Below are 27,694 nucleotides of genomic sequence, written 5' to 3' on the forward strand. Positions count from 1 at the left end.
GAAAATAGTGAAACGTAACTTGCACGTTCTCCAATCTGATCCAGTTATAGGCAGGAATCTTTCTAATTATATAAAAATAACTTACAGGAGAAGTAGATCGTTAAAAGATAATCTGACCCACAGTCATTTAGAACAAAGAAGAAAGAACCCACGGATCAGTGATCTAACGGGATTTTTCCTGTCTACAAAATGCAAACCATGCAAACACAGCAGTAATAGAACAATATATCCATTACCAGGATCAAATACACAACGAAAAATTAACAAATGTCTTACTTGTAATACACCATTCTGTGTTTACATACTTAGATGTCCATGTAATTTATGGTACATAGGCAGTACGATTAATCCGGCTAAAAAAAGAATTCTTGAACATGCCAGAGCAATTGAAAAGAAAGATCCAACATATCCTGTTGCCAGGCATTTTGCTGAATTTCACTTGAGCAACAGAAATCTGTTAAATTTCTTTTGTATTGATCATGTCCCACTAACAGAGAGGAGGCAATAGGGAGCTCCGACTAAGGAGACTTGAGTCAAGATATATAATAGATCTTCAGACAAAGACTCCGGGAGGTCTGAATACGGAGGAAGAGTTAGCCATTCACCTAGGTTGAAAAGCAATATAGAAGCCAGTTCCTTAGGATCATAAATATGAAGTACAGAATGAGTTTTGATTCATTTGAAGTGCTGTAATGTCGTTAAAATTCCTTTTTTTAATTAGATTTTTCTCCATGAAATAATTGTTTGCCCATTCAGGGCTGGATTTCTGAATGAGAAATAGCAGTGAACTTTGATACATTGAAATAATGATGAAATTATGAAAATGTAATAGCTATTAATTGATTGCAAGCCATTCCAGGGCTTAATCATGTATACATAGCATGTATAATTGTATTGAGAATTGTAAATAGTGTACATAGCTCATGCATGGATGGATGTACATTTAGAAATGGCGCTGATATTTACTTACGGAAATGAGTATGTCCGTTTTCTATGTTAATGAAATAGACATTATGACGCATAGCCGAATGAGAAATAAAATGGCGAAGCCGATTCTGTTTGTTATAGCGGTCGAGGAAGGCTTACGCCAAAACGCGTCCCGCTTTTTTGCAATAAATATTTAATTATTTTTTCCCGAGAGTGCGGCACCGTCTTTGGCAATAAGGGAGTTCTGATCTGTGATATATATATATATATCACATTTGACAGGTGTATCAATTTTAAGGCACTTTGTTTCATGCATAAAATCAACTCCTTATCGGGACTTACGTATTTGGAAATACATAGTGCCCTCTCAGCACAACCTCTTCATAGGGGCAGTACTGGACACTACTTTGTCGTGCCTTTCCGCCCCACAGAGAGTCCTAGACATCCAGGCTTTGATTCCAATTTTTCAAGATGAAACGGGTGTTCCAGTCCTGAAGGTCTTATGCCTGCTCGCTTCCTGCATACTGTTGGTCAAACATTCACGCTGGCACATGAGGACACTCCAGTGGTGCCTCTGCAGGCGATTGCTTCAACACAGCGGAGATCTCAGGGAGGTGGTCAGAATCTCCAGAGACACTTCGGCAGATCTAATATGATGTAGTGTTTCAGACAACATATCTCAATGTAAGCTGTATCTGCCTCCTTCGGTGGCCACCATGATAACGGATGCCTCTACTCTAGGGTGGGAAGCTCATCTGGGGATCTGGAGGTCAAAGGCCTTTGATCTCCAGAGGAAAGATTGCTTCACATCAGTCTTCTAGAATTCCAGGCGATATGTTTGGCTCTCAAGTCTTTCTTCCCTCCCTTTGTGGTCAGTTTTTTCAGGTCCTGACAGCCAACACTACTGCGATGTAGACATCAACAAACAGGGAGGAGTTGGGTTGTATCCGCTCAGCAGAGAGGATCTGCAACTCTGATCCTGGGCTCCGGACCATCAGATTTGCGCGATTGTGAATCTTGTTGGAGTGCTGAATGTGCATGCGGACAGTCTCTGTCAGCAGTACTCGGCCGATCACGAGTAGCGTCTCCATCCGGAGGTTGCCCATCACATTTTCAGGATGTGGGAGTGCCTTCGGTTGGACCTGTTTGCCACTCAAGGGTATGAGCACTACCTGTCGTTCTGCAGTCTCCAGTATCCGATGTGGGGAGCGTTGGGGGATGCATTTCAGTTAGATTGGGGCTCACAGCTTTTTTTCGTGTTTCCTCCCATACCCTTGATCCCTCAGGTTCTGAAGAAGATTCGTCAAGATCGGGCCAAAGTCATATTGATCGCCCCGGACTGGCCAAGAAGGGTGTGATAAACAGACCTCCTTTACCTCTCATTGTGCCCTCCACACCATTTTCATCTCAGGACAGACCTCCTCTCGCAGTCGCAGGGGCAGGTTCTACACCCCCACCTCCAGAGCCTGCACCTCCATGCCTGGAGATTGAACGAGCCAACCTGAGCTCTTTTTTTCTCCCGCCAGACTTGGCAGATGTTATTTTATCGACCAGAAGACACTCCACCAAGTCTGTTTATTCTGGCAGGTGGACCAGGTTTGTGAAATGGTGCAGAGAGAGATCGATAGATCCCTTACGAGCCCATTTGTCTGATATTCTCAATTTCTCTCTTTCCCTAGCATTACAGGGTTGTGCAGGAGCAACAGTCTACTTTTCTGCCTTGTCATTAGATTCATTAAGGGTCTCACTAATTGGTTTCCTCCCACTTCATTTATCATGCCTCAGTGGGATTTAAATGTAGTCCTGGCTTTCTTGATGGGTCTCCCTTTGAACCCCTGTATAGCTGTCCATTGAGATTTCTAGCCTTTAAGTTTTTCTGAATGCAATTTCGTGTTCCAGGAGGGTTAGTGAGCTGCAGGCTCTTAGCTTTAAGTCCTCTTTTACCTTAATTAATGCGGATAAAATGGTTCTGAGGCCCAGAGCTGCTTTCCTGCCTAAGGTGGTCACTTCCATCTATCATTTTACCCACTTTCTATCCTTCCCCGTACTCTTCTAAGGAGGAGGAGAGACTTCACCGCCTGGACCCTAAGAGAGCCGTCAGCTTCTACTTGAACAGGACTAAGGACTTGTGGTTGGCCAACCAGCTCTTCATTGGATATGTGGGCAAGAAGAAGGGCAAGGCTGCCCACAAGAGAATACTGTCCGAGTGGATCATCCTCTGCATCAAGATCTGCTATGCATTGGCCAAGAAGGAGCCTCCCAAAGGTATTTGAGCTTATTCTACTAGAGTAGAGTCTTCTTCAGCTTTAGATAGAGGTGTCTCTGTGGTAGACAAGCAGAAACTTGGACCTCCCTTCACACTTTTGCGAAACATTATTGCTTAGACTCTGAGTTGAGGAGGGACGGCCACTTTGCACGTTGTGTGTTACAAGATGTTTTGGTATAGGTAGGCAGGCACCCTCCGAGAGCAGGACTGCTTGGGGATTAAATTCTAAAGGTGAGGAATCTATAGGCAGATGTATCCATCAGAAGAACAAGTTACTTATCTTCGGTAACGCTTTTTCTGGTAGATACAGTATCTGCCTGTAGATTCCTCACTGAAGCCACCCACCTCCCCATTGCCTGCCTGTTTATACCAAGAAAATAATTGGCATGAAATCATGTATTTTATTGTTATTTGAAATAATGTGGGGTTTGCCACTGGGAAATGTCTATATTTTTGAATGAACAGGTTTCTTTCTTTATATTGCATATTGTGTATACTTGTGAAATTGTGGTTGGTTCACCCGTTCGCCTCAAAGGAACGGAATAAATGGGTGGAACTAATGTCAGCACACCGATGAGGTCTTCTTATGGCTCTGATGACGTCACGCAGAGTTGCGTGTGGAGCCGTTCCATTGTGACGTCCTCGTCGACGTGGGAGAGCTGTGGAGAAAAGTTTCCATGGAATACTGCGCATGGGGTAAATCAAAAGTTGAGGAATCAACAGGCAGATACTCTATCCAACAGAAAAAGCATTACCAAAGGTAAGTAACTTGTTCTTCTGGTGCTTTGCAGCAGTTCTAAGATGATCCTAGAGTTTCTTGTTGCTCAAATGACTGTAATTTGTATTATATTTGTTTCCCTCGTCTTCATTGCTTGATTTTTGCTCGTGATAAAGTGTCACTCATTGTCGTTGAATGTCACTCTTAATTACACTGAAATTATGAAAATGTACCACATTAGCAATCTAATACTTTGGCAGCTATGATGAATTTAATACTCTTAACAGATGACAGATCGATTGCTCAAGTAGCATGCCTATCTTGCCCAAAAAAGAGTTGTTATCCTACTTCTGGAGACTTCCTCTGCTGGCAAGAGAGTAACCCAAAGGGACGGATTCCATTATCATTATGTTTTTGACTCCCTTTTTTGTAAAAAACTTGCCCGGCACGTCAAATTATTAGCAAAGTCTATTATCGTTGTTCGTTTTCGACTGCACTCTAAATATTGACCTGAACCACGTTAACATTTGGTTGAACTGACAGATGCCATCCCCAGTATTTTACCTGGCTTATTAATACGATAGTAACAATTGAGGAAAAGCCCCTCCGGCTTTGTTTGGTGCAAGTAAAATGCTACTCTAGGTGACCTAAACAGCATTTCTCGTGGTTCTGACGTGAGCCGCGCGGAAAGTGAAAGCCAATAGGGTTTTAATAATTGATGTTCATTTGACAGGAGTGATTACAAAAATGCTGCTTCGCGGATAGGTGCTCAGTATGAAATGCAGTTTCATGCGCAGATTCACATTCAGTGTCATTTCTTAGTTGGGAGGAGAGGGGCAGCTAAATTACTTGTGGAATACTAGTTCTGTGGCACTGTACATTTTGCTTTATATCAATCCCTTTACATTTGTGTTGAAATCTGTCTTCCAGTTATTGCACCGCTCTGTCTTGCCTCCCTACTCAAACACCATGCTTAAGACTGTTGACACAGTAGAAGTACTTTGACATACCAGATGCATTCCACGGTGACCATTAAGTAACTTTCCTTTATTTCTGGCATATTAAATCGTATACACGTGCCTTTCTGTAAAATTATTTTAATCTTCCCCAGTGAAACGTTCTGCGAACTCTTTTTCAGCACATCTTCACTGCCTCCACTCGACTGGCCTTTGCCAAGTCATTATGGGCAATGTGAGTTGAAGGTGGAAATACAACCCAAAACGCATCATAGAGCGCACTACGAAACGGAGGGCAGTCGAGGGGCAGTAAAAGCATCCACTGGTGGACACCCTGTCGTGAAGGTATGTTTTTGCAGAGGCAATCTCTTATTGTTAAAAGAAATTTGCTGAAATATATCTGTTCTCACATAGACTTCAGTTTGCTGTAACATGTCATATTACTTAAAGTATACGTTAACGATTCAGGTGAAGCTTGTCCTAGTCCCTATAGAGCGATTATATGTAGCTGTCATTTTTTATAGATTTTTCACTCCTTTTATGCTGGGGCATACATGACAGCTATATAATGTTATCTTTGAAAGTTGTAACGTGCCGCTATGTTCATATCATTTAAATAGCACACTATTTTTACCCTCAAGTTGTTTTTTTCTGGTGCTTAATATAATGATGGAAAATTGTGCTATCAACCCCGTTCCCTTTTCGAGTTAACACTAAACACCCTTGTGGTTTTAAGGCTCCTTTCTCATCCAAGACCTCAAAACCCATGATCTTTTTTTTAAGCCATGTTCACTCACAATGAACTGAATAATACAAAGTAAGAATGGCATTTGAATCATATCTGTGGGAAGTTTACTGTGATGCTCTAAGATAACGATCTCTTCCATCTCATTTGCTTCAGCACCTCCTAAAACCCTTAGTCCTGCTGAATCACCCTTTAATTTATCTCATAAAGTTAGCTAAATTGTTAGAGCGAGTACATAAGATACATTTCTCATAGTCCATTTATTTTTTCAGTGTTTTATTGTTTTGTCTTTGCAGTATGTTTAACAAAAATAAGCATTAGTTATTATTTACACTGTAACAAATGTAGGTTGTTATACATGATGTAGTTAAGAAACAGATGCCATCCTTAGTTAATATATTTAAACATGGATGTTGAATAGCAAGGATAACCTTACAGTGCTGGGGCACCTAATATTGACAAACGGTAGTCCGTAAGGTTGGAGGAAGGTTCAACTTAAGCGAGTCAGGATTTCACCCCTTAGGAGTAAAAGTTCTGGGAGATGCGATTGTTTTTATCCCCTATATTTCTAGTCCGGCGTGGAAATGAGTAAGTCATTTATGTTTATTTCGGATTTTGCAATATAAATCAAGGATACCTACATAATAAATACAGTAAATAATTAAAAAATTGGGAAAAAACCTAGCTTAAAACTGCATTTTCAAATCGAAGATTATTGTAATTTAAAAACAGACTTAGCAATACAACAAATCCTGCAAGCAACGGTAAAAATAAATAAGTAAGCGAAGTACATAAGATTTGCACCTCCTTAATAAAAAATCTCTTGTGTGACCTCCTCATAACTTAACATGTATGTTAACCATGTTTCTGTGGTGTGGCAAACCTGGGGTAGGAGAATGAAAAATTAGAATTATTCAGCACATTTGAAGCAATTATCGGATCCCGAATACTACTGTCCCCAAAACCTAGTAAATGTGGCTGGGGGAAAATGCCACATAATTTTACAGATTTTTAACTGTTTTATTTTCAATATCCTCCAGGCAGGGTTCAAACAGGTACACATTTAATAGACAAGTAAAGCTCTGTGATCCTGCTGGAGCCTTATTAATGTAACATGTCCTTCAGGGCATCCCTACGCTCGTGTAATTCTGGAGACCTCTAAATTGTAACCCAATACAGCACCGGTCTCAAATGTGCAAGGGTAGTGATATCTTGCAATCCAAGAACCATATATAATGGAATGCTCAAAGTTCCCATGGACATCCTAAAGAGGTTCTTTATGAAAAGTTCCTCACATGTGATCGGTTCTGCATTGTTAATAAAGCTGAGCCTCACATAGGGCTGCAGATCATGCCTCGTGCAGAACGGAAGGCACATTCGTACAAATTTCATATGCCAAGACTAGATTACTCTCACATGTCTGCTTCATCTATTTCGCATCACTACTTAATTTTAATTTCAAATAGTAGATACATTTTCTAAAACCACTTCCTCCAGTTTGAATCCCCAGCTGTCAACCCATCCCCTCCTTGCCTCAAACTCGTCATTAGGCCTCAGATGAGTTCCGATATTCCTGAAACACAGCATCAAAATCGGTACTATCAACGGGGGGCACAGCCCACCTCAACTGTCATTCCTTTTGCTCCAAACTTTGGCCTTTTAATTGGACACCACCTGCCCTCGTAAACCACTCACTCTGCCAGCATGCACTAATCCAGGTCTGTCTTCCACTCATTAAGCTGCGGTGCCTAATCAGCCCTTCACAGCTGTGCTTTATTATGTTTAGCTACTATACATGCCAGTGTTATCTAAAGTTGGTCCATTTGAGGAAGGCCAGTCATATACCAGATATTCAACAAACACCACTTCGCAGTAGCCCCCATGTCACTCCCACACACACACCATTCATACATGCAGTCCTTTCTAGCCAGTAGTCTGGAGTATTGGACAGCTCCAGAGCATGTGAAAAAACATACCAATTTCACCACATTTCCTAGGACATAATGCATCCAATGCCTTGCCCATCTTTACCATGGAGGTCCAGGCGTAATAACATCGATGTAGGATGTGTATGGACCCATGAGAATCTAGATCATATAGCCATCTTAAGGGGGACGCCAATGCCTCATGCCATTCATCGTTCTCTAGACGCTCAAGATTACAATCCCAACATTCCCTCAACTGAGTCTGAGTATCGGGAGTGTTAATAATCAGTTTGCGGTAGCTAAATGAGATCGCATATGGTCAGTCAGAAGTCTATCCTCTAAGGGCGAAGATTCAGAGAGAACTTCTCCCTTTGGCAACGCCTTCTGAAGCACATGTCGGATTTGCAGATAGTGGTAGGTTTCAGTGAGTTGCAGCTGGTATTCGGTCGGCAAACAAAATCACTCCACCCTTTGCCCACGGGTCACTCACCCTGGAGAGGCCAATCAGGTCCCACCTATCACAGCCTGTAAGAAAGTGCCCTCTTTTTGCATGGTTACCAACACTTTTTGCCAAACTGTTGATGCCAACCAGGTACCCAGAGCCTATGTTTTTTTCCTTAACGGCATTGAAACCAAACCCAGTTGACTCTCTTTGGCCACATGTCGGTCCCTTGTAAATGGTACCATAGGTACCAAGGGCACTGTGGCCACGGAAGGCCTCTAAGGGCTGCGGCACATATTGTGCCACCCTTCGAGGCCCAGTACCTTTACACACACACACGCACACACTGCCATTGCAGATTGCGTGTTTTGGTGCAGAACAAAGTGAAGAGTCGACATGGCACACATCCCTGTAGTTTTGCACGGCACGGGTTGGGGAGTGAACAAAAATGGATGGGTGTTTAAGGGGAGGCAGAACGTTTGAGTTTAAATGCAATTTATTCCGATTACGGTGTTGAGTAATAAGCACAAGGGGACAATTTTTTGTACAATGAGTCATGAATTGATGTGGTGATAATGTTACATAGAGGACATTTAGTAATGGTTGTTTTCAAACTGTTAACATGCAGTTACCCCTGACGAAGGGCTTGACATAAGCCCGAAATACATTGGGTTCCTAATAAAGAAGATGCTGCTATCATGATTCTCTGCATTTAGTTTGTACTTTGGAAGAGGTCCGGATGGGCACACTGAAATATGGGAAGCATTCAAAATGTAGGACGCTATACATGTAGATAAAGAAAAGGACAACATGAAAGTTCTGGCAAACCTTGTGAATTAAATGGGATGAATATGGATAAGGTTAAAAAGTCGAATCTAGAGCAGGATACAATATCCACTCATGCTCTGGGTCTGGGAGTGGAGCGTTTACACGCGCTCCTCACAGCATTGTACACATCCCTGTGTGCCATGCCTACAACCCACTGCCGTGGCATAGGTCAGCCACCCCTCTAGCTGGGTGCACTATACCAGTGGTTAGGGTACATGTGCATTAGCCCTGTACCCCTACAGTGTCTAAGCCAATTCTTAGACATTGTAAGTGCAGTAATGCCATTAAGAGTATATGGTACTTGGAATTTGTCATTCCAAACTCCACAGCACCATATTGGCTTTACTGGAAATGGAGAAGTTTGGTATCAAAGTTCTCCGCACATTAAACCTACACTGATCCCAGTGTGATATTTAATGACAAATGCACTCAGAGGGCATCTTAGAGACGCCCCCTGAAAAACAACCTAACACTAGTGTCCTTGCTCAGTGGCTGCACGCCGGCACGCCGGCACGTCTGGAAGGCACACCAGCAGACCCCCCTAACTACGGAGAAACGCGCTCAGCCACGAAATACCTAAATCTGGAAGAGGCCACCTAGTGAAACCAATCCTCTTCACAAATCACAACAAGGAATGGTGTTGTGTGAAAATATAAACAACGATGGCATAACCGTTATGAGAATATCCTTCCTTCTACATCAGTAGTGTTTAGATCATAACTATGGAGTGAAATAAGCGGTGCCGGCGAATATCTACCCTATCAATATAACATATCCTATGAGCAACCCTGTTTAAAAATAAGAAGTGGAATCAACACTTATCAGTTATATATTTCCTGCTGAAAACTCTTCATCATTAAAAACATCAGAACTTCTGTTCTAAGAAATTGGAATCTACTCCACAGGATAACTAAGTAAAGAACTTGTTGTACACCTGTCTGTGTGTAAAAAACGAAATGAGGGTCACCTGATGAAGGCCTCAGGCCGAAACGCGTTGTGTTCTACTCTACCGCATTTGCCTTCATACAATTTTCCATCGACCGAACATATCGTACAGCACCTTTTTTGTATTTAACTGTATATTGTATGTTTTTGTTTACAATAGGTAGTGCATGTCATTTATTGTCACTATTATGAATCATAATGGTAACTATGAACTAAGTGAATTTACATTTTAAAAAAGAAACACAAAACTTTGTTGTCTAAAATGGAAAAAAAGATATAAAAATGAAACAAATAATAAGAAAAATAAAATAACCATATATTTTCCATACGTTGCTGTCTAAGCGAATTATTAATGTCAATGTAATATGTAAAATGAGGTTGTAACAAGGGCACTAATATTATCAATTGGTTTGCTATTTTTTCTTCTCAACCCATGGTTGTATATTCCCTACGATTAGCAAGCCACTAGGTTGTAGGGGTCCCCTCTTTCCAAACTGTGCACGCCAGCTGCCACCACAAGACAGGTTCTGTAGTAGGGGATCTCTGTGTATAGTCATAATCTAGTGAATAGTCCCGCCCATGTGCGTGGACCCCGGCAATCAAAAATAATCTCTTAAGTTGGCAAATCATGCAGAATTGCAAGACACTTAAGAGAGAATTTAAAGACAAATAATGCAGCCTATATCCACAGGCTACACTGTCCAGTACTTCAACTAAAAATTCCACCAAACAAAACCACACACAACACAGCCTGCCCAGTTTCCTCCACAGAGAAACTTGCCTCTACCAGTAAAATACTCTGGAATGATAGAGAGGAAGGCATGGACATACAAGCCCCATAGGCTGCCATTATGTGGCTTAAATAGGATACTGTGCCTTTAAGAGAACCTTCCAGAACTTCTCCCAGTATCCCAGAATGCACAGCAGGTCCCTTTTACTTTCAGTTCTTTTTTCCGGCTCCTGCTAACAGGACCCTGGCATTGAGCTCTCCCTTTTTACAAGGGTATATTGGATTTTTGTTCACTTTTTTGATAAGTGTTTGCAGTAATATTCCTTGTTGCTTCTCTTCTCTCCTGTGTGTTTGTTCAGGCTTTTTAGGGCTCTAAAATGCCTGGTCTTTTCGACAAATGCCCAGCATGTGGAAGGAAGAAGGCCAAGAGTGATCCACATGACGTCTGCATCGTCTGTCTCCCTGAGGCACATGTCCCTGAAGACTATGACATCTGCCAGCAACTTTCAGCGAGGACCCTGAGGGACAGGCTGAAGATTATGCTTCAAGGCCTTGAAGAGAGACGACTGCAGGCTGCAGGTGGGTCTGGGCAGCCTGGGAAGGTTCCCTCTGCCTCTGCTGAAGCCTCTGGGGGGCTCCCCAGAGGCAGGAAGACCAGCAAACGGTCCCGGTCTCCGTCGGCGTCGATTGCATCGACGACGTCGAGAGGGATGACGACGGTGTGTTCCCCATCTCCCCGGGGCTCTGGGTCGAGACGGCGTGATGATACGACGTCGAAGGGCCTGGATAGGCCGCCGTCGAGACCACCGGCGACTGCATCTTCATCGTCGTCGGCGGCGTCGAGCTATCGACGTCGAAGAAAGAGCGACAGGCGTCGGCGCTCGCCGTCGAGGCGACACCGCCGGTCGCCGTCGTGCATACGATCAGCGTCGAGGGGATCCTCGACGTCGAGGACCTCGAGAAAGCGGTCGGCGTCGAGGAGGAGTCGACGCTCGTCGTCAAATGGATCGGTCGACGTCACGGAGGCGGCTTTCGACGCCAGAGTCGCGGAGGCGACATTCGACGCCTGAAAAGCGACGCTCGGCGTCGAGAAGGAAGAGATCAGCGTCTAGGAGTCGTTCCAACTCTCCTAAACGCCAAAAGTCATGCTGGATCTAGTGGAGGGCGCCGGAGAAGGCGATCGCCTGCTGGAGGGGCTGGGTCGCAGTCCCCTCCCCCGAAGAAGTCACTGGGCTCGGTGTACTCGGTGGTATATACACCACCTCGGCTTAAGTCGCCCCCTCCCCCTGTACCTAAGGAGTACCCTCCCACCAACCCTCCGCTTCCACCACTTCCACCCTCAGGACGACCACTACCACCGCTTCCACCTCATGGGCCCGCCCCTCGGTCGGAGATACCTCCTGTTCCTCCGCCAAGGTCGGTGTCCCTACCTCCTCTTCCTACACCACCTAAGGGGACTCCTAGACCAAGGCCCCAGGATAGACCACGGAAGACACTCCCATGGAAATCTGCGGAGCGTCCACGAACCGGGAGGTCACGCTCTCGCTCCAGGAGGAGGGAGCGATCGCGCAACAGGTCGTCCACGCGGTCGAGATGCCGCCATAGGAGGCACAGATCTCGCTCTCGCACACGGTCCTCGGGGACCAGGGACTACTCTCTGACTTTGTCGGGATCACCGGACACAAGGGTGTCGCCGGTTGATGACCTGGTGGCGTTTGATGATGTCCTATTGAAAGGCGCAGCCAAACTGGGCATATCCTTGACGGTGCCCACGCCCAAGACATCGGTAATTTTTGAGACACTGCACCAGAAACACCTGTCTCGTCCGCTACTACCTCTGGTGCCGGGCCAGGAGGAACGGGCCATGGACCTTTTTCTCACCCCGGCGGTGACTAAGGCGCCCCCCTCGAGATTACAGAAAAAATACCGGGCTCCCGATTCGGATCCGGCTTTTCTGAGGGTGGAACCACTTCTGGATTCTGTGATTGTGACGGCGGCCCGCAAACAGCATGCCACCACCCCGTCATCCAGAGTCCCCCCCAGACAAAGAGTCTAGATGGATGGATTCAGCTGGAAGGAAAGTGTGTGGAACATCAGCAACCTCTATGAAGGCTGCGAGTGCAACAGCTTTGTTGGGACGCTACGACCGTGCCCTCTGAGACTCCCTCCAGCAGTTTGCGGAACACTTACCTCGCGAGAAGCGGGAAGATTTCCAGGAAGTGTTAAACGAAGGGATGCTGGTAGCGAATCAAATTATCAGCGCTGCAGCAGATTCGTCCCTCTTGGCGGCGCATGGCTTTTGCCATGGGATTAACCAGCGACGACATGCCTGGCTCCGCCTTTCGTCACTGAAACCAGACGCACAGCAAAGGGTTGCCAATCTTCCATTCTCTGGCGAAACCCTATTTTGGAAACATGCGGATGACGAAATGGCCCGCATGAAGGCGGAGGCCGAAACACTCACGGCTGTGGGTCTAGAGAAGCCCAAAGAATCAAAGAAATCGTACCGCCCGTTCCAACGGCGGTTTGGTGGCAGGGCAGAGGACGTGGCCAATCTTCGGGACAGTCACAACAACAACAGCAGTTCCGTAAGCCGTTCCAGAAACGCCCGAAGGGCAGAGGAGTCCAACAGTCGGCACCAGCGACCAAGGGCCCGGCCGGGTCTAGGCCCTAAGCACTTACTTCCCCCGGATCCGTTACCCACTCCGGTAGGGGGAAGCATCCAATTTTTTCTGGCAGAGTGGAGAAAAAATACTTAGGACAAGTGGGTGCTGAATATTGTTTGCAATGGATACAGTCTTCGGTTCACCAGCCCGCCTCCAGCAATTCCACCGGTCAGCTCGCAGTTTCAGCTGCGCGAGCTCCAGGCGGAGGCAGATATCCTGTTAAGGAAAAGGGCGATAGAAGACGTACCTCTGTCTCTGAGAGGAAGAGGTCTGTACTCCCGGTTCTTCCTGGTTCGCAAGAAGGACAAGAACGAGTTCAGGTCCATTCTGGACTTGCGACAGGCAAACAAATGGATTCGCTGGGAGAAGTTTTGCATGCTGTCATTGCATCAGATCTATCCTCAGTTGCAACAGGGAGACTGGCTATGTGCTATAGACCTACAGGATGCGTACTTCCATGTGCCCATTGCACACAAGCAAAGTTCCAAGTCGACACCAATCATTATCAATACACAGTACTCCCATTCGGACTAAAATCTGCGGTGGCAGCACACCTGAGGAAGAACAAGGTTTCGGTCTACCCGTACCTGGACGATTGGTTGATCAAGGCCTTCTTCTTTCCCGGAAGCTCAAGCACACTTCCAGAAGACGTGCGTTTTATTGAACAAGCTGGGGTTGCACATCATCATGTCCAAGTCTGTCCCGACTCCGGTCCAATGCATACAGTACTTGGGAGCCTCCATCAATACGCTGTCAGCAAGCGTGTCTCCTTCGGAGGAGCGACGATTATCACTCCTTCGGAAGGCTCAGGCTCTTATGACCACTCCATCTACAACAGTGAGGACGGTGTCTTTTCTCTACTGGGATCGATGGCCTCTTGTATCTTCCTGGCGCCACACGCACAGCTGCACATGAGACCTCTGCAGGAGTGCTTGGAGGACCAGTGGGATCAGAGGAAAGGATCTTCGGACGACAAGATACGACTGTCTATGCATGCTCTTCAGTCTCTGAAGTGGTGGTGTTCAGCGGAGAATCTCCTCAGAGGGGTTCCCTTCCACAAGGACATTCCCTCGCAGACTGTGGTGACGGATGCTTCTCTCCACGGGTGGGGGCGCACTCCGGAAACTTGCAAATTCAAGGAACGTGGTCCCCGATGGAGGCCACGTATCACATCAATTTCCTGGAACTCAGAGCGGTTCACTTTGCACTGAAGGCCTTTCTTCCGTCCTTTTAGAACAACTCTCTGCTTGTACAGACGGACAATACAACCACGATGTATTACCTCAACAAGCAGGCGATCTGGCACTGGCTTCTGGCCAGAGGACTGACGATAACGGCTACCCATCTGCCAGGTGTGCAGAATGTTCAGGCGGACGCACTGAGCAGACTGATTCAGGAAAACCACAAATGGGTCATAAACGACGGAGTACTAGGAGAAGTCTTCGCAAGGTGGGGAACTCCAGACGTAGATCTGTTCGCCACCGCCTCCAGGTACTACCAGCAGGGGACGCTGGGGAATGTGTTATGGATCAACTGGTCGAACAGCTTTCTGTACGCTTTTCCACCCATTTCCCTGATTCCAGCGATACTCATCAAGCTGGACCGATCCAGGGCTCGGATGATACTCATTGCCCCGGAATGGCCCAGACAGTGGTGGTTCACTGACCTGCTTCACCGGTCTCTCCTTCCTCACATTCGGCTGCCGTGCAGGCCGGACCTTCTCACGAAGTTCGGGGGGGCAGATGTTGCACCCCAACCTCTCGTCTTTGAGTTTGGCGGCATGGCTCCTGAAATAGTGCAATATGGCCATCTAAATCTGCCCGAAGATTGCATGGACATACTGAAGGAGTCTAAGAGACCTTCCACTCGGACTTCCTATGCTTACAAGTGGAAGAGGTTCTGTATCTGGTGCCAGTCCAAGAACTATGACCCAACGACGTGCAAGGAAGATGTCATCCTTCCTTACCTTCTACATTTGGCGCAGTCTGGCCTTAATGTTCATTCCATTAAGGTTCATCTTGCTGCATTGACTGCCTACAGGAAATGCCCTTCACAGACTTCCTTCTTCCAGATCCCTGTGATCAAAGATTTTTTGGAAGGCTTGAAGAAAGTGTTCCCTCCTGTCAGGCTTCCTTCGCCTTCATGGGAATTGAATGTGGTGCTGTCCAGATTGATGAAGGAGCCTTTGGAACCTATTCATAAGGCTTTGTTGCAGCACCTGTCCTGGAAGGCGGCGTTCCTCGTGGCCATTACATCGGCCCACAGGGTGAGTGAGATTCAGGCGTTGTGTTGCCAAGAACCTTATACTGTATTTAATACTGCTAAGGTTGTTATGCGTACTCACCCTAAATTTCTTCCCAAGGTTATTTCTGATTTTCATGTCAACCAGACTATAACATTGCCTACGTTTTTTCAGAATCCTTCATCTCCAGCGGAAAGGTCTCTACATTCCCTGGATGTTAGGAGGGTGTTGACATTTTATCTGGATAAAACCAAAGATATTCGTAGGTCAGACCATTATTTGTCAATTATGGATCGGTCAGGACGGGTCTTGCTACCTCTAAGCAGTCCATTTCTAGGTGGATTGTGTCCTGCATACAGTTGTTACTAAAAAGCTAATAAGACCTTAGGTGGTAAGCCTAAGGCTCATTCTACCAGGGGAAAAGCTGCCACAACAGCTTTACTCCGTAATGTTCCGATTGCAGAGATCTGCAAGGCGACCACTTGGAAGTCGGTTCATACCTTGGCTAAGCATTACTGTCTGGACACTGATGCCAGGGCAGATGCTCAGGTTGGGCAGGCTTCGCTACGGAATTTGTTCGCACAATAGTGGTGTTAATTTCTTTTCTTCACCGCCGCTTTGGTGTGGGGATGGGCTTGCCATTCTATTCACTAGATTATGACTATACACAGAGATCCCCTACTACAGAAGTAGTAGTTTCTGTCCTGTAACTCCAGTTCTGTAGTAGGGGTATCTCTGTTATAGTCATAAGCGCCCGCCCTCCTCCCCGGTGGAGATAAATATTCATGTGAGGAATGCTACAGATCTGGCGTTCTACGCCTTCAAAAAGAACTGAAAGTAAAAGGGACCTGCTGTGCATTCTGGGATACTGAAAGAAGTTCTGGAAGGTTCTCTTAAAGGCACAGTATCCTATTTAAGCCACATAATGGCAGCCTATGGGGCTTGTCTGTCCATGCCTTCCTCTCTATCATTCCAGAGTATTTTACTGGTAGAGGCAAGTTTCTCTGTGGAGGAAACTGGGCAGGCTGTGTTGTGTGTGGTTTTGTTTGGTGGAATTTCTAGTTGAAGTACTGGACAGTGTAGCCTGTGGATATAGGCTGCATTATTTGTCTATAAATTCTCTCTTAAGTGTCTTGCAATTCTGCATGATTTGCCAATTTAAGAGATTATTTTTGATTGCCGGGGTCCACGCACATGGGCGGGGCTATTCACTAGATTATGACTATACACAGAGATCCCCTACTACAGAACTGGAGTTACACGACAAACTACTCCTTTCTCGACCCCTGGGTCGAGAGCCTGCCACTCTTGGGGGTATAGAACAATTCACATCCTGGGATTAGGTGCCAAACCTCCTCCCCCAGGATGGGAAGGGTAATCGAAGGACAAGCTTCAAAGGCTTGCCGCCTTGGTGAGCTACCCCAGCCATTTGCTGCTTCCAGAAACTGGCCCCCACTGGTTCCTACCACCACTTTAGGCGGGAGAATTGGTGGGAAAACCAAGTGAGGACGGGACGTGTGCCCACCTATGCAACCCCACCCCCTCAGTTGGGGGAAGCGAGGTGAATCTCAACTAACAGTCCTTGCCATCTTACAGATGGGGGGACCCAGGCAACCAGAGAGAGGCATATGCCCCCCTTCCACTGGAGGGTGGCATACTAGGGGGTGTGCCTCCCCAAGGAATGGAACCATTGGTCCCAACCTTTACTTAACTGTAACACCCCTAAATCTAGTATTTAGGGGCAACCCTGAATCTTGCCTCTACAGACAAGAACTGACCAGAAGAAGGACCGAAGAAGCCGTACTGAACTAAGAGGAGGACGCCCACTGACTTGGCGCCAGCCCTACCAGCCGTCCGCATCTCAAACCTGCTGTAGCGAAATCACGATGTGTCCTGCAGCCAGCATCCCTCAAGAACCTGAAGGACCTGACCTCCCTTCCAATCCCAAGACTTTGTCTCCTGTGATCACCGGATTTGCTCACCAACAAACTCTGGCTCCGGCCAAAAACCGTAAGTCTGCACCACTCTGCATTCAACACCACAAGGCGGTCTCCCTGGCGATCCTGACCTGAGATCTGGCGATCTCTGATCTGAGATCTGGCGATCTCTGATCTGCCTCGAATCTCTGAATCGCCGCCTGCAGCCCCTTTCTGGAGGATCCCCCTGCCCGCGACCGGAGCTGGTAAGAAAACCCGACTCCTAAAGACACTCCTACATCCGACGTTCTAAGTCAATTGGTGGCCCTAGGGATGGTGTCCCAGCATCCCCAGGCAACTTCCCTTTCCAACTGATGGTCAGCTCCAGAAAATCTTCTTACTGGAGCCTGCACTCTTTGTTGCAACCGGAGAATCCCATTGAAAATAACAGGGCACTAGATGCTAAAAACAGCACCCTGCATCCAGATGCCCCTGCGCCCCTGTGGGTGCACTTTAAGTGCTAACTTGGATCCCCCTTTGCCCTGAGCCTAACACCTGGAGCTTTGCTTCCACAACCCTGTGGCATGCTCGTGAGCAGTCACCAACCGGAGGCCCCTATCCCCATTGGATAACAGTGGGCCTCCGCACTCTGCACCCAGCCACCCTAGTGCTGCTGAGGGTGATTTTGAGAGTGCATCCTTGACCCTGGGGGAACCCAGTTCTAACCCCTGAAACCCAACTCCCAAACCCTAAGTGCTTAATGCTTAACTTGAAACCCATACCTCATTGCCTCCACAAGGACTGCATTGACTCCTTTCTTGTGAAAATTGTTTCAAGTATGGAGTTGGTTTTGTATGAAAACTGGAAAAACTGCAAATCTTCAAAACTACTTTACTTACCTTTTTCTCTAGGATATGTCCCAGTGTGATATCTAGGCATATCACACTTAGTAGAAAAAGTAATCCATAAAGTAATCTGTAAAGTAATCCAAAGTAATCTAACCATAATTTCATTTTTTTATTTTTTTATTTTATTGATCTTAGTACAGTAAACTGCAAACAAGCTCAAAAATTAATGTAAATCACATTAATCACCAAATAACAATGTCAGTCTCTTTACTTTCATTAGAGAAAAATACTCATGATTCGTAATAGTCCCGAAAGGCGCTCCAAATTTTGATACCCAGTCTCTTTTTCCTTTATCCTTTAATTGAAAATAAACTCCACTTCAAATTATATAAGCTCAGCATTTTAGCACGCCATTGATGAAAATCCGGTGATTTTTCCTGTAGCCACTCCTTGGCTATACATAGACGTGCCACAGTCATCGCAAAAAATATAAAATGTCTATATTGAAAAATTGTTTCCATGTTATTATCTTTTTGAATTTTACCTAGCAGCATCATTGCTGGAGAGATAACAACCGTTGTTTTTATCACCAAAGAGATACATTTTTCCAAATGCTCAATAAAGTCCTTCAACTTAACACAACTATAAAAAATGTGAATCGCCCCCAGCGCCCTCACCCCTACAGCGAAAACATTTACCATTGTTTCCGGCTCCCCATTTTGCCATTCGCTTAGGTGTATAATATAAATCATATAACGATTTAAAAAACTAAGCTTTCAAATTTGCAGACATGAGCGCCTCCTTTGACAAAATTAAAAGATCCTCTACGTCCAACTCTACATCCCCTAGAGATTCTCTCCATTTCAACTGCACTTTCTCTACATCATCTTTCTTAGCAGAGACCAAGTACTGATAAATCACTCAAATTTTACCTGATCTGTTAATTTCTTCAATGACTTGATGTTGAATTAGGTTCCTACCCCTTTGATTTAAATAGTCCCGAATTTGTAAGTATTTAAAAAATTACCACCTGGGCAGTGAGTATTCATCCTTGATCTCTGCAAAAGATTTACAAATCCCATTCTCATTAGCAATGTGTCCTAAGATCTTAATGCCTTTCTGCTGCCACTTATTGGTCATTACATCAGAAACAATTCCAGGTAAAATCCTATGCGCATTGAGCGGAGTATAATATGACACTCTTGGTAAATCCATATTTTTCATATACCATTTCCAAACCTTAAAGGCCCCCATGGTTACCTTGAACCTTGTTCGCTTAAAATAGCTCCCATCAATTTCTTTAACTAGAATATACTTTGCATATGTCCCTAGCTGTATATCAAAGATATTTGACATATTAGCATCAGCACTTTCATGTTCTCCTGTTATCAGGACTTTCATTTTCAGTAAAAAACAAGTTATATAATAAAGAAAAAAGTCAGGTACACCCATTCATCCCCTTAAAACTGGCAACGTCATGTAATTCATTGCCCTTCTAGGTCTCCCAGGACTCCATATGAATTTCCCGCATTTAGATTGCAACGCCTGTATTTTATCTTTAATTATCTCTAAAGGTATAGATCTGAATAAATACAGAACCTTTGGCAATATATTCATTTTAATGACATTTGATCGTCCTATAATCGTTAAATACAACCTCTCCCATCTATCCAAAGATGACGTAATTTTTGCCATTAACGTATTCCAATTAACTTGCACTAATTCCGTCATATTTGCCCTGATTAAAATTCCCAAATACGTCACTTCTTTGACCACCCTACTGACTAGCCATATAATCGTATCAGAGCACAGAATTTGAGTTTTTGACTCATTCAGTTTATAACCGGTTATAGAACCAAATACCTGTGCTAATCGTTCAATTTCCTTTATTGCTGTTACAGGATTAGTTGTGGCCACTGCGATGTCATCAGCATATGCAAATACTGAAAAATAATAGTGCTGGGCTTTATAAGGGGGAATCAAAATGTTCCGACTCAGTAACTCGAATAAGGGGTTTATATAAAGGGCAAATAAAAGGGGGGAACAGGGGCAGCCTTGTCGTGTACCGCGTGATATGATGACAGTTTCAGAGAGTTGGCCCATTACTGATATCTTTGCCACAGGATTTAAATATAAAGACTGTTTAGCTCTAATGAATTTAGCCCCAAATCCCATTTTTTCCTTTAATTCCCAAAAATACCCCCACTGCACACGATCAAACGCTTTTTCTGCGTCTAACAGAATCAGTGCTAGATCATTTTTGTTCACCGAGGCAATATCAAATAAAGAGATAACTTTATTGACGTGTTCTACCGTCCCCCTTCTGGGGATAAATCCATGTTGGTACTGTGATACTAAGGGGGTAATGCAATCAGACAACCTATTAGCTAAAATTTTGGAATATATTTTGTTGTCAGCATTTAACAGCGAAATCGGTCGATATGCCCCGACACGTTCTGGTGGTTAACCTTTCTTTCGGAAGACTGCAATGGTAGCTTCTGTCCATGTTTTTGGTGGATTTCCCATCTGGGCTTCTCGCACTGTTTTTAGTAGTTCATTTTTAATATCAGAATAAAATTGCACATATACTTCACTAGGTAATCTATCGGGCCCTGCAGCTTTCCCTTTAGCTAAACTTTTAACAGCCCTGTCCAGCTCCTCCTCTGTAATTATGTCCTCTAACCCCTGTGATTCAGTTAAGTCCACCCTATTTAAGCCTTCTGCTAGTATTGTATTCCAATTTGATCCCGAAACAGATGGTCCTTCATATAGCTCAGAATAAAATTGTTGGAAAACCTTAAGTATCTCTTGTGGTTCCGATTGTACCCCCCCTGCAGCATCTATCATTTGATCAATATTTCTTGCCGATTCTTTAATACGTAACTGAATCGCCAATTTTCTCCCATTTGCCTCTCCATATTCATGTTTATCCATCTTGGAAGAAAGAAATTTCCTAGCATTTTCCTCTGCCCAAATACCTGATATTTTCGCTCTGTCCCTGGCTTCCTTATCCTCTAGTATGATTAAACAGTCCCCCTTATTAATTATCTCCTTCATTAACAATGTTTCAGAATGTGTTAATTGCTTATACAATCTATCTAGCTCTTGTCTAGCTTTTTTGACTCCTACATGAAAAACTGATGCATTCTCCCCGAAATACAGCTTTAAAAGTATCCCATATTATTGCCTGTGTACTGGACCCCTTATTCTCTTCGAAGTATAACTTTATCCACTTCCTTATATGTTCTCTGAACTCCATATTAAAGATTAATTTCCTGTCAAATGTAAAGCTGTTTTGACCTGGTTTATTTAACGCCATATCTACTTCTAATAGTAATGGTGAGTGGTCTGATGAGATTCTGGGATATACAGAAATTGTTGCACCTTGAGTTATTGAAACAGGGGTAAAAAATAATCAAGTCTAACCAATTTTTTGTGAGGGTAAGAATAAAACGTATAGCCGCTGTCTTGTGGTCTTAAATGCCCCCACACATCCACCAACCCATGATCTTGCCCTAAGCCTTGTATACTTTAGGTTTACGGCCCTTATACTTAGCCAGCCCCTCCTTCATAGCAGTATTAGTCAAATTGATGCTCATGTCCCCAAAAATCACTATAGGTTGGGGCCAAGTAGTTAACTCCATATTTATCTCTACTAGAGCCTCCGAGTCGTCTAGATTCGAGCCATAGATGTTACAAAGTGTTAGCTTCTTACCTTCTACAATAAGCTCAGCTATTGCCCATCTTCCCTTTTTGTCAGCCAAAGTTCTACCTGTTGCTACATTGTTACCCTTACACATAATAGCGACCCCCATATCAAACTGGTTTGGCCTGTTGCTATCACGAGTTTAAATCCAAGTTCTCTTAAGACCGCTCTATTAAATCAGGGTATATGCGTCTCCTGTAGGCATACTATTTGTGGTGTTATGTATCTTAATTCAGCAGCTACTTTCTGTCTTTTTATCACATTATTCAGTCCTGATACATTTAGAGAACAAATTTTTAATCGCCTAGTTGCCATTATCTTTTATATGAATCTGCCAAGGTAACCGTGACCATATTCTTCCTCTTATGTTCAAATTCCAAGTTATTTCAAACCAATCAATTACAACAAAAGACAAGGTAATCCATAACAACACAAAATCGTAAATGGTATCCTCAATATGCAGTTCACTGTACCCAAGAACTATTTTTTCCCATTTTTTCTCCCCACACCTCCCCACTATGCCACCCATACACCCCCCCCCCCCAACCCAGTGTCCCCCTCCCCCCTACCCAACCCTTTATTGAGGCTTTAGGACTTATGGTCCTCTTGATGCGAGCTTGCCCCCATTCTACCTGCCTTCGCCCGCGAACTCAGTACTAATTTGAAAAAAAAAAACCCAGAAAAAAATCGTATGCGTCAACCTCATGAAAAGAGGCCTATGTCGTACTCATCATTACCAGTCTCATAGATAATCCCTTAAAGTCATGATGTGCTCATTATATACTCATTTCGCTAAATAAACTTTATACAATGTCCCCGCCAGATCACATTGAATCCAAAAAAGTCTTGGCTGCAAGTGATGATATAAAATAATGAGTACGTTCTTTATAAACCACTTTCATTTTTGCAGGAAACATGAGGTAGACTTGAGCACCCTTAGATTGAAAGACGGGTATGAGCTGTCGCATTTGCCATCACAAGTCTACCGTTTGTTTACAAAGGTCAGGCCGAACAAAATAATCACAGTCAAGAGCGCTAATTTTCTTGTCTGGTCTTGCCTTCCTCAATACTTCCTCTCGAGCTGAAAAGCAATTGAATGCCACCAATATGGCTCTTGGTTTCTGATCACGCTGTTCCGGATAGTTTGATCCGATTTTAAAACGAAACCGATGCACTCTTTCCAGTTCCCGATCCCAATCTCATCTAGTTGAATCTGGAAATGATTTTTTCAGGTCCTCAATTATGAAACCTCGTGGGTCTGACCCCTCCTTTCCTTCAGAAATGTGTAGAAACCGCAGATTATTTCTCCGAGAGCGATTCTCTAAGTCAATAACCTTCCAGTTAATCTCGTCTTTATGGGCCAATTGTTCTGCTATGATCCTCTTCTGTTGTGTTACCTCAACCTCTAATGTAGATATGCGCGACTCAGCCCCGGTAACTCTGCCCAAAAACTCTAAGTGCGATTTAGCTAAACGCCTGACTGCATTTTGAAGTTTTTTGCATGAGTTCTGTACTCTTAAACTGTCCTGTCTATGCTCCTCTCTGTGCTGCATCATAGTCTTGTAGATAAGATCAAGTGATATCTCTTCATCTGGCTCTTCTCCAGAAAGAGATGCGGCTCCTGTGCGATCATACGTTCCTTCCTGTGTCAGCCGCAATGGGCGTACTGTCTACCCATTTGTATGCTCAGGTCCACACTCTTCAGCCTCATAGCTGCTATTAAGGCTTCCTTCAGCCATACTCATCTGCGTTGCATACTGTTGAGCAAGATCCTCAGTGGATGACATGGAATGCTCTGAAAGAGTAAAAATCAGCCGAATCTATACTTTCAATATACTTGACGGGGGGGGTACCAGCAGTAGAGTTACCATTCGCAGCCTGTCTCTGCTGACTCTATCACATTTTCCTCAAGCTGCACTTCATCCTCCTCATCATCGTCATTTAAATGTGCATCATTTAACACCAAGTTGCCAGGCCCTTCTTGTGACCCCTGCCCGGTCTCAACACGCTCTATCAAAGCATCAACAGATTCTAAGGGCATAGTAGATCTGACAGAATCTTGACTCAGAGTATGCTTAGTTCCTATTGAAACCTCCTTGTTTTTCATAGAGTTAAAAAGTTCAGGAATACCTTTAGTCACTTTTGCAGTCTCCTTATCCTTCTCTTGTACTCTAGGAGTGCCTTTTCCAACTCTTTCAGCTTCTTTCACCGATGCCTCTGCTCGATTAGTGCCTTTGCTTGCGGTGTTGCACGTAGGTGTAACATTATCCGCTCCCTGATTCCGCTCCCCCTGCATCTCGACTCCGGGGATTGCCTGCCCCCGGCCCCTTCGTCCTTTGGGAGGCATTTCTTGGCTGCTTTCTAGGTCTGTCGAGCTCGCCGTGTCTTTGTTCGCGTTTGTATTCCACTCTGAAACGCCAGCACCCGCTCCACGGTTACTGCAGGTGTGCCGTTCTGTTAGACCCACCCACCGTATCCAACGCAGCCGCTGCAGTCTCCTCAGCCCTGCTCCAGCTGCAATCGGCCCCAAGCCCGAAGGTGAGCACATCCGCGTGTAAAACTTAATTTTCAAAGGCAGTTTCCAATGCAATCCTCAAGTGCTTTAATTTCACTCGATAGCAGTTTAGCTATTCCATCGGCTTTTAGCCTCCCGTTCGGCGGTCAGACGCCGAAGTTCGCTGAGGTTCGCGAGGTCCGGCAGGAGCAGCTAGCTCACGCGACAGTTGCGGTCGCCATCTTGCCTCCAATTGATCTATCTAACCATAATTTCAATTTTATTCAAAGTATTTACAGACCTGTAACAAAGTCACTTTTATCAGCTTGCTTGTATTGTTTAACCCACCTACTCCTTTTTGTGCCAGACTTGCTTGGTTTTAGAAAATAAATGTAACAAAATAATATTTTTATACAAACAAATTGGTCTGAATTCAGTCTTTGAGTGTGTGACATCATTTCTTGCCGGAGTATGTAGAACAAATGCTTAACAATACTCTCTGATAAAGCCTTACTACTTGTCCACACTACCACCAATTGAGAGTAAGGTATTATTCACTTTTACTTCTGCCTACTTTTGGGGTTCCACTGGACTCTGTGCACACTGTACCTTACTTTAGTATAGTATATACGGAACAAAAGCCTTTCTGAGTTCCCAGGGTGCTCAGCTGTGGAGTGTCCCACAAGGGTGTAGCCTGAGTAATTTTTCCTCTCCAGTCTAATGCATGTAGTTGGAAACATCGTTTACAATGCCTTGCTATGATGCGGTTGCAACAACGCAGCTACCATTACATCGCAATGCCATTATAAAACTTGGTATTACAATGCATATGCTTTTACCATGCATGCCTTTACAGCGAATTTCGTTGTAAAGGCATAAATGGTAAAGCATATCAGTTTTACATGTAATTATAAGGTAAGTATAGAGTTTAGGGTGGGTATTGGTTTTGGGTAGCAACAGTAATTTTAGGCTTCAGGGTGGGTATGGGTTTGGGGAGCCGGGGTAATTTTAGGGTTCAGGGTGGGTTTACGTTCTGGGGTGCAAGGGTTATTTTTAGGGTATAGGATGTTTGGTTTTTGGTTTGCCAGGGTTAATTTTGGAGTTTAGGCTGAGTATGGGTTTTTTGGAGCTAGGGGTGATTTTAGGATTCAGGGTTTTTCTGGGTGTCAGGGTTAATTTTAGGGTTCAGGGGGGTATGCGGTTTGGGGTGTCGGAGGTAATTTTAGCGTTCCGGGTGTGTTTGGGTTTTTGGGTGCAAGGGTTAATTTTGGGGTTCAGAGTGGGTATGGGTTTTGGGGTGGAAAGGGTAATTTTAGGATTTTAGGGTGAATGGAATTGGAATAGTAAGGGTAAATTTAGGATTTTAGGGGTTTAGGGACTGGGGAAGATGGGGTCATTTTAGGGTTTTAGGGGGCCTGGGTTTTGGGGTAGTAAGGTATATCTATCTATTAGTGTCGCTGGTGTTGAGAGTGCTCTATACAGGAGCTGCCTTCCACCTAAACTTGGAACCTACCCAGAGTTCTCTACTTTTTTGCATAAATTATGCATCACTCTATGCCAGCAAGGGAATTGTTTTGATATATATTACCTACTGGCGGTCGCCAGTAGGTAGTTATAGTTAGGATTGTTTTCCATAGGAAATCCTCAACATTCTATTTGGAATAACTTTGGCCCTGGTTGAAGAATCTTAGCGAATTTCTCATAGAAGATGGCTCGGTCCGCTGCGCTCCTTCCCTGAAAGTTTGGGGGGGATTGGTCAAGTGGGGGCTGAGATATAAGGGGGGTCCCAAAACGTGTTTTCTACATGTTATTTTCCATAGGACCTTTAGACTCGGCTACAGGTCGAACGGCTGAATGGATTTATAAGAAATTTGGCAAAACTGTAGAGTCCGGTTCGCAGATTACGCTTTTTTCGGAATGGTGTAAATCTGTTCAGTAGTTGTTGAGAAAATTAAAGTTAAAGTCAATTATATATCTATAGGCGCGCACGCGTGCGCGCACTCAAGCGGATGCGCGTGAGCTGAATTTTTTTTGCTGCGTGACGTCTGTTAACGTTCGATTCGAAGGAAATCAGGAAGTTTTGTTCGCCATTTTGTCACTGCGAGTAAATATATTGTTCATTTCAAAGCGTTGAAACATGGAAAGGGGAGAAGGTAGAGATTGTTTTGCTGCGTAGCTTTTCTCGGGGTGTGCAGTAAGGGCGTTAAACGCAAAAAGATATAATTTTTTCCCGAAAATAAATACGGGGTGCGCGCACCCGGTCGCGCACACCTATTTACAAGAGTGTGAAAATGGAGATAAATCAGAAGTTTGAGTGGCTAGATATAAGGTGACTCTGAAAAGAGCCCTTGTGTTAATTGAGTGTTTTCTGCATTTATAAGGAAGTACCGATGCGGAGCCTGATGTTGCAGAGGAAGATTCTGTTTCCCTCATTCGTGAAATGAACACCGTCTCTCCTATAGACGTCTTGCATGTGGTATCGCAAGTTGTTGTGGTAAATAGAACCCATGCTATAATCTGAGGAACGCAGAAACAGATTTATTTACATGTCTCCTTGCTTTCTCAAATTGTGCACAATGTTGATTGGACCAATTCCATTTCTGTCTTTGGCATATATTGGAATATACCAAGGCAGATCGTGGAAAAAGTGTCATCAATTGTCGAAAGGTGTCTTTTAGAAGCATTTCCAGACCTACCCCAGTGATTGTGCCTAGATCGTTCCAACAACAGTGCACAATTATAAGGTCTGGTTCTGGGAGATGCATAAAAGTTTTCACCAATGGAATCAATTGGTGACATTTCAATCCTCTTTTGCCAATCCATGTTATGTGTACATTTGGTAAGCCGAGGTTGCTAATTCGTCTGCTTACTGCATATTTTTCACTCCAGTGAATATAACTGTGTCCTATTAGCCAGACCTTCATTTTCAAGGGATTTGTAGTCGTCCTCCGATCGGTTCTGGAAGTGGAATGGGAGTTAGAAGTTGAAATTCTAAATAAAGTAAAAGGAAGAGGCTGGGTGTGGTTAAAAAAATAAAAATGATTGGTTGATTGTAATAAGTGGAGATTGAACAGTACGTTGCATGTTAATGTTTGTTAAACGAAAAGTACTATTGGGTGTGAAAAAACAAGACATGTAACAGAGCTGTGGATTGGCAGGTGTTTCTGGAGGGAAAATAGTCTTCTTAGTTTGTTGTAGAACGTTGAGACATGAACTTTTGACCTGTGCCTTCAGCAAGGTGCAGAATGAGGTGTAACCATGGAAACAGATGGCAGTTGGTGATGGGTTCACTCTTTGGAGCCTCTGCATCTGCACTCTGTTCTGTGGTGGCAGGCGGAGA

At 44.4% G+C, this 27,694-nt stretch overlaps 1 protein-coding gene across 2 annotated transcripts in view; it reads left to right on the plus strand.

Annotated features, from left to right (window-relative positions):
* NFATC3 (nuclear factor of activated T cells 3) overlaps positions 1-27,694 on the plus strand; it is a 1,100,962-nt gene that overhangs the window by 363,598 nt on the left and 709,670 nt on the right. For both annotated transcript variants that reach the window (XM_086945198.1, XM_086945199.1), the window contains exon 3: positions 5,050-5,212. In XM_086945198.1, the coding sequence (XP_086801324.1) occupies positions 5,050-5,212 (163 nt within the window). The remainder of the gene's footprint in view (positions 1-5,049; positions 5,213-27,694) is intronic.

Source organism: Lissotriton vulgaris, chromosome 12 (genome assembly GCF_964263255.1).
Source record: "Lissotriton vulgaris chromosome 12, aLisVul1.2, whole genome shotgun sequence".
Classification (NCBI taxonomy): domain Eukaryota; kingdom Metazoa; phylum Chordata; class Amphibia; order Caudata; family Salamandridae; genus Lissotriton; species Lissotriton vulgaris.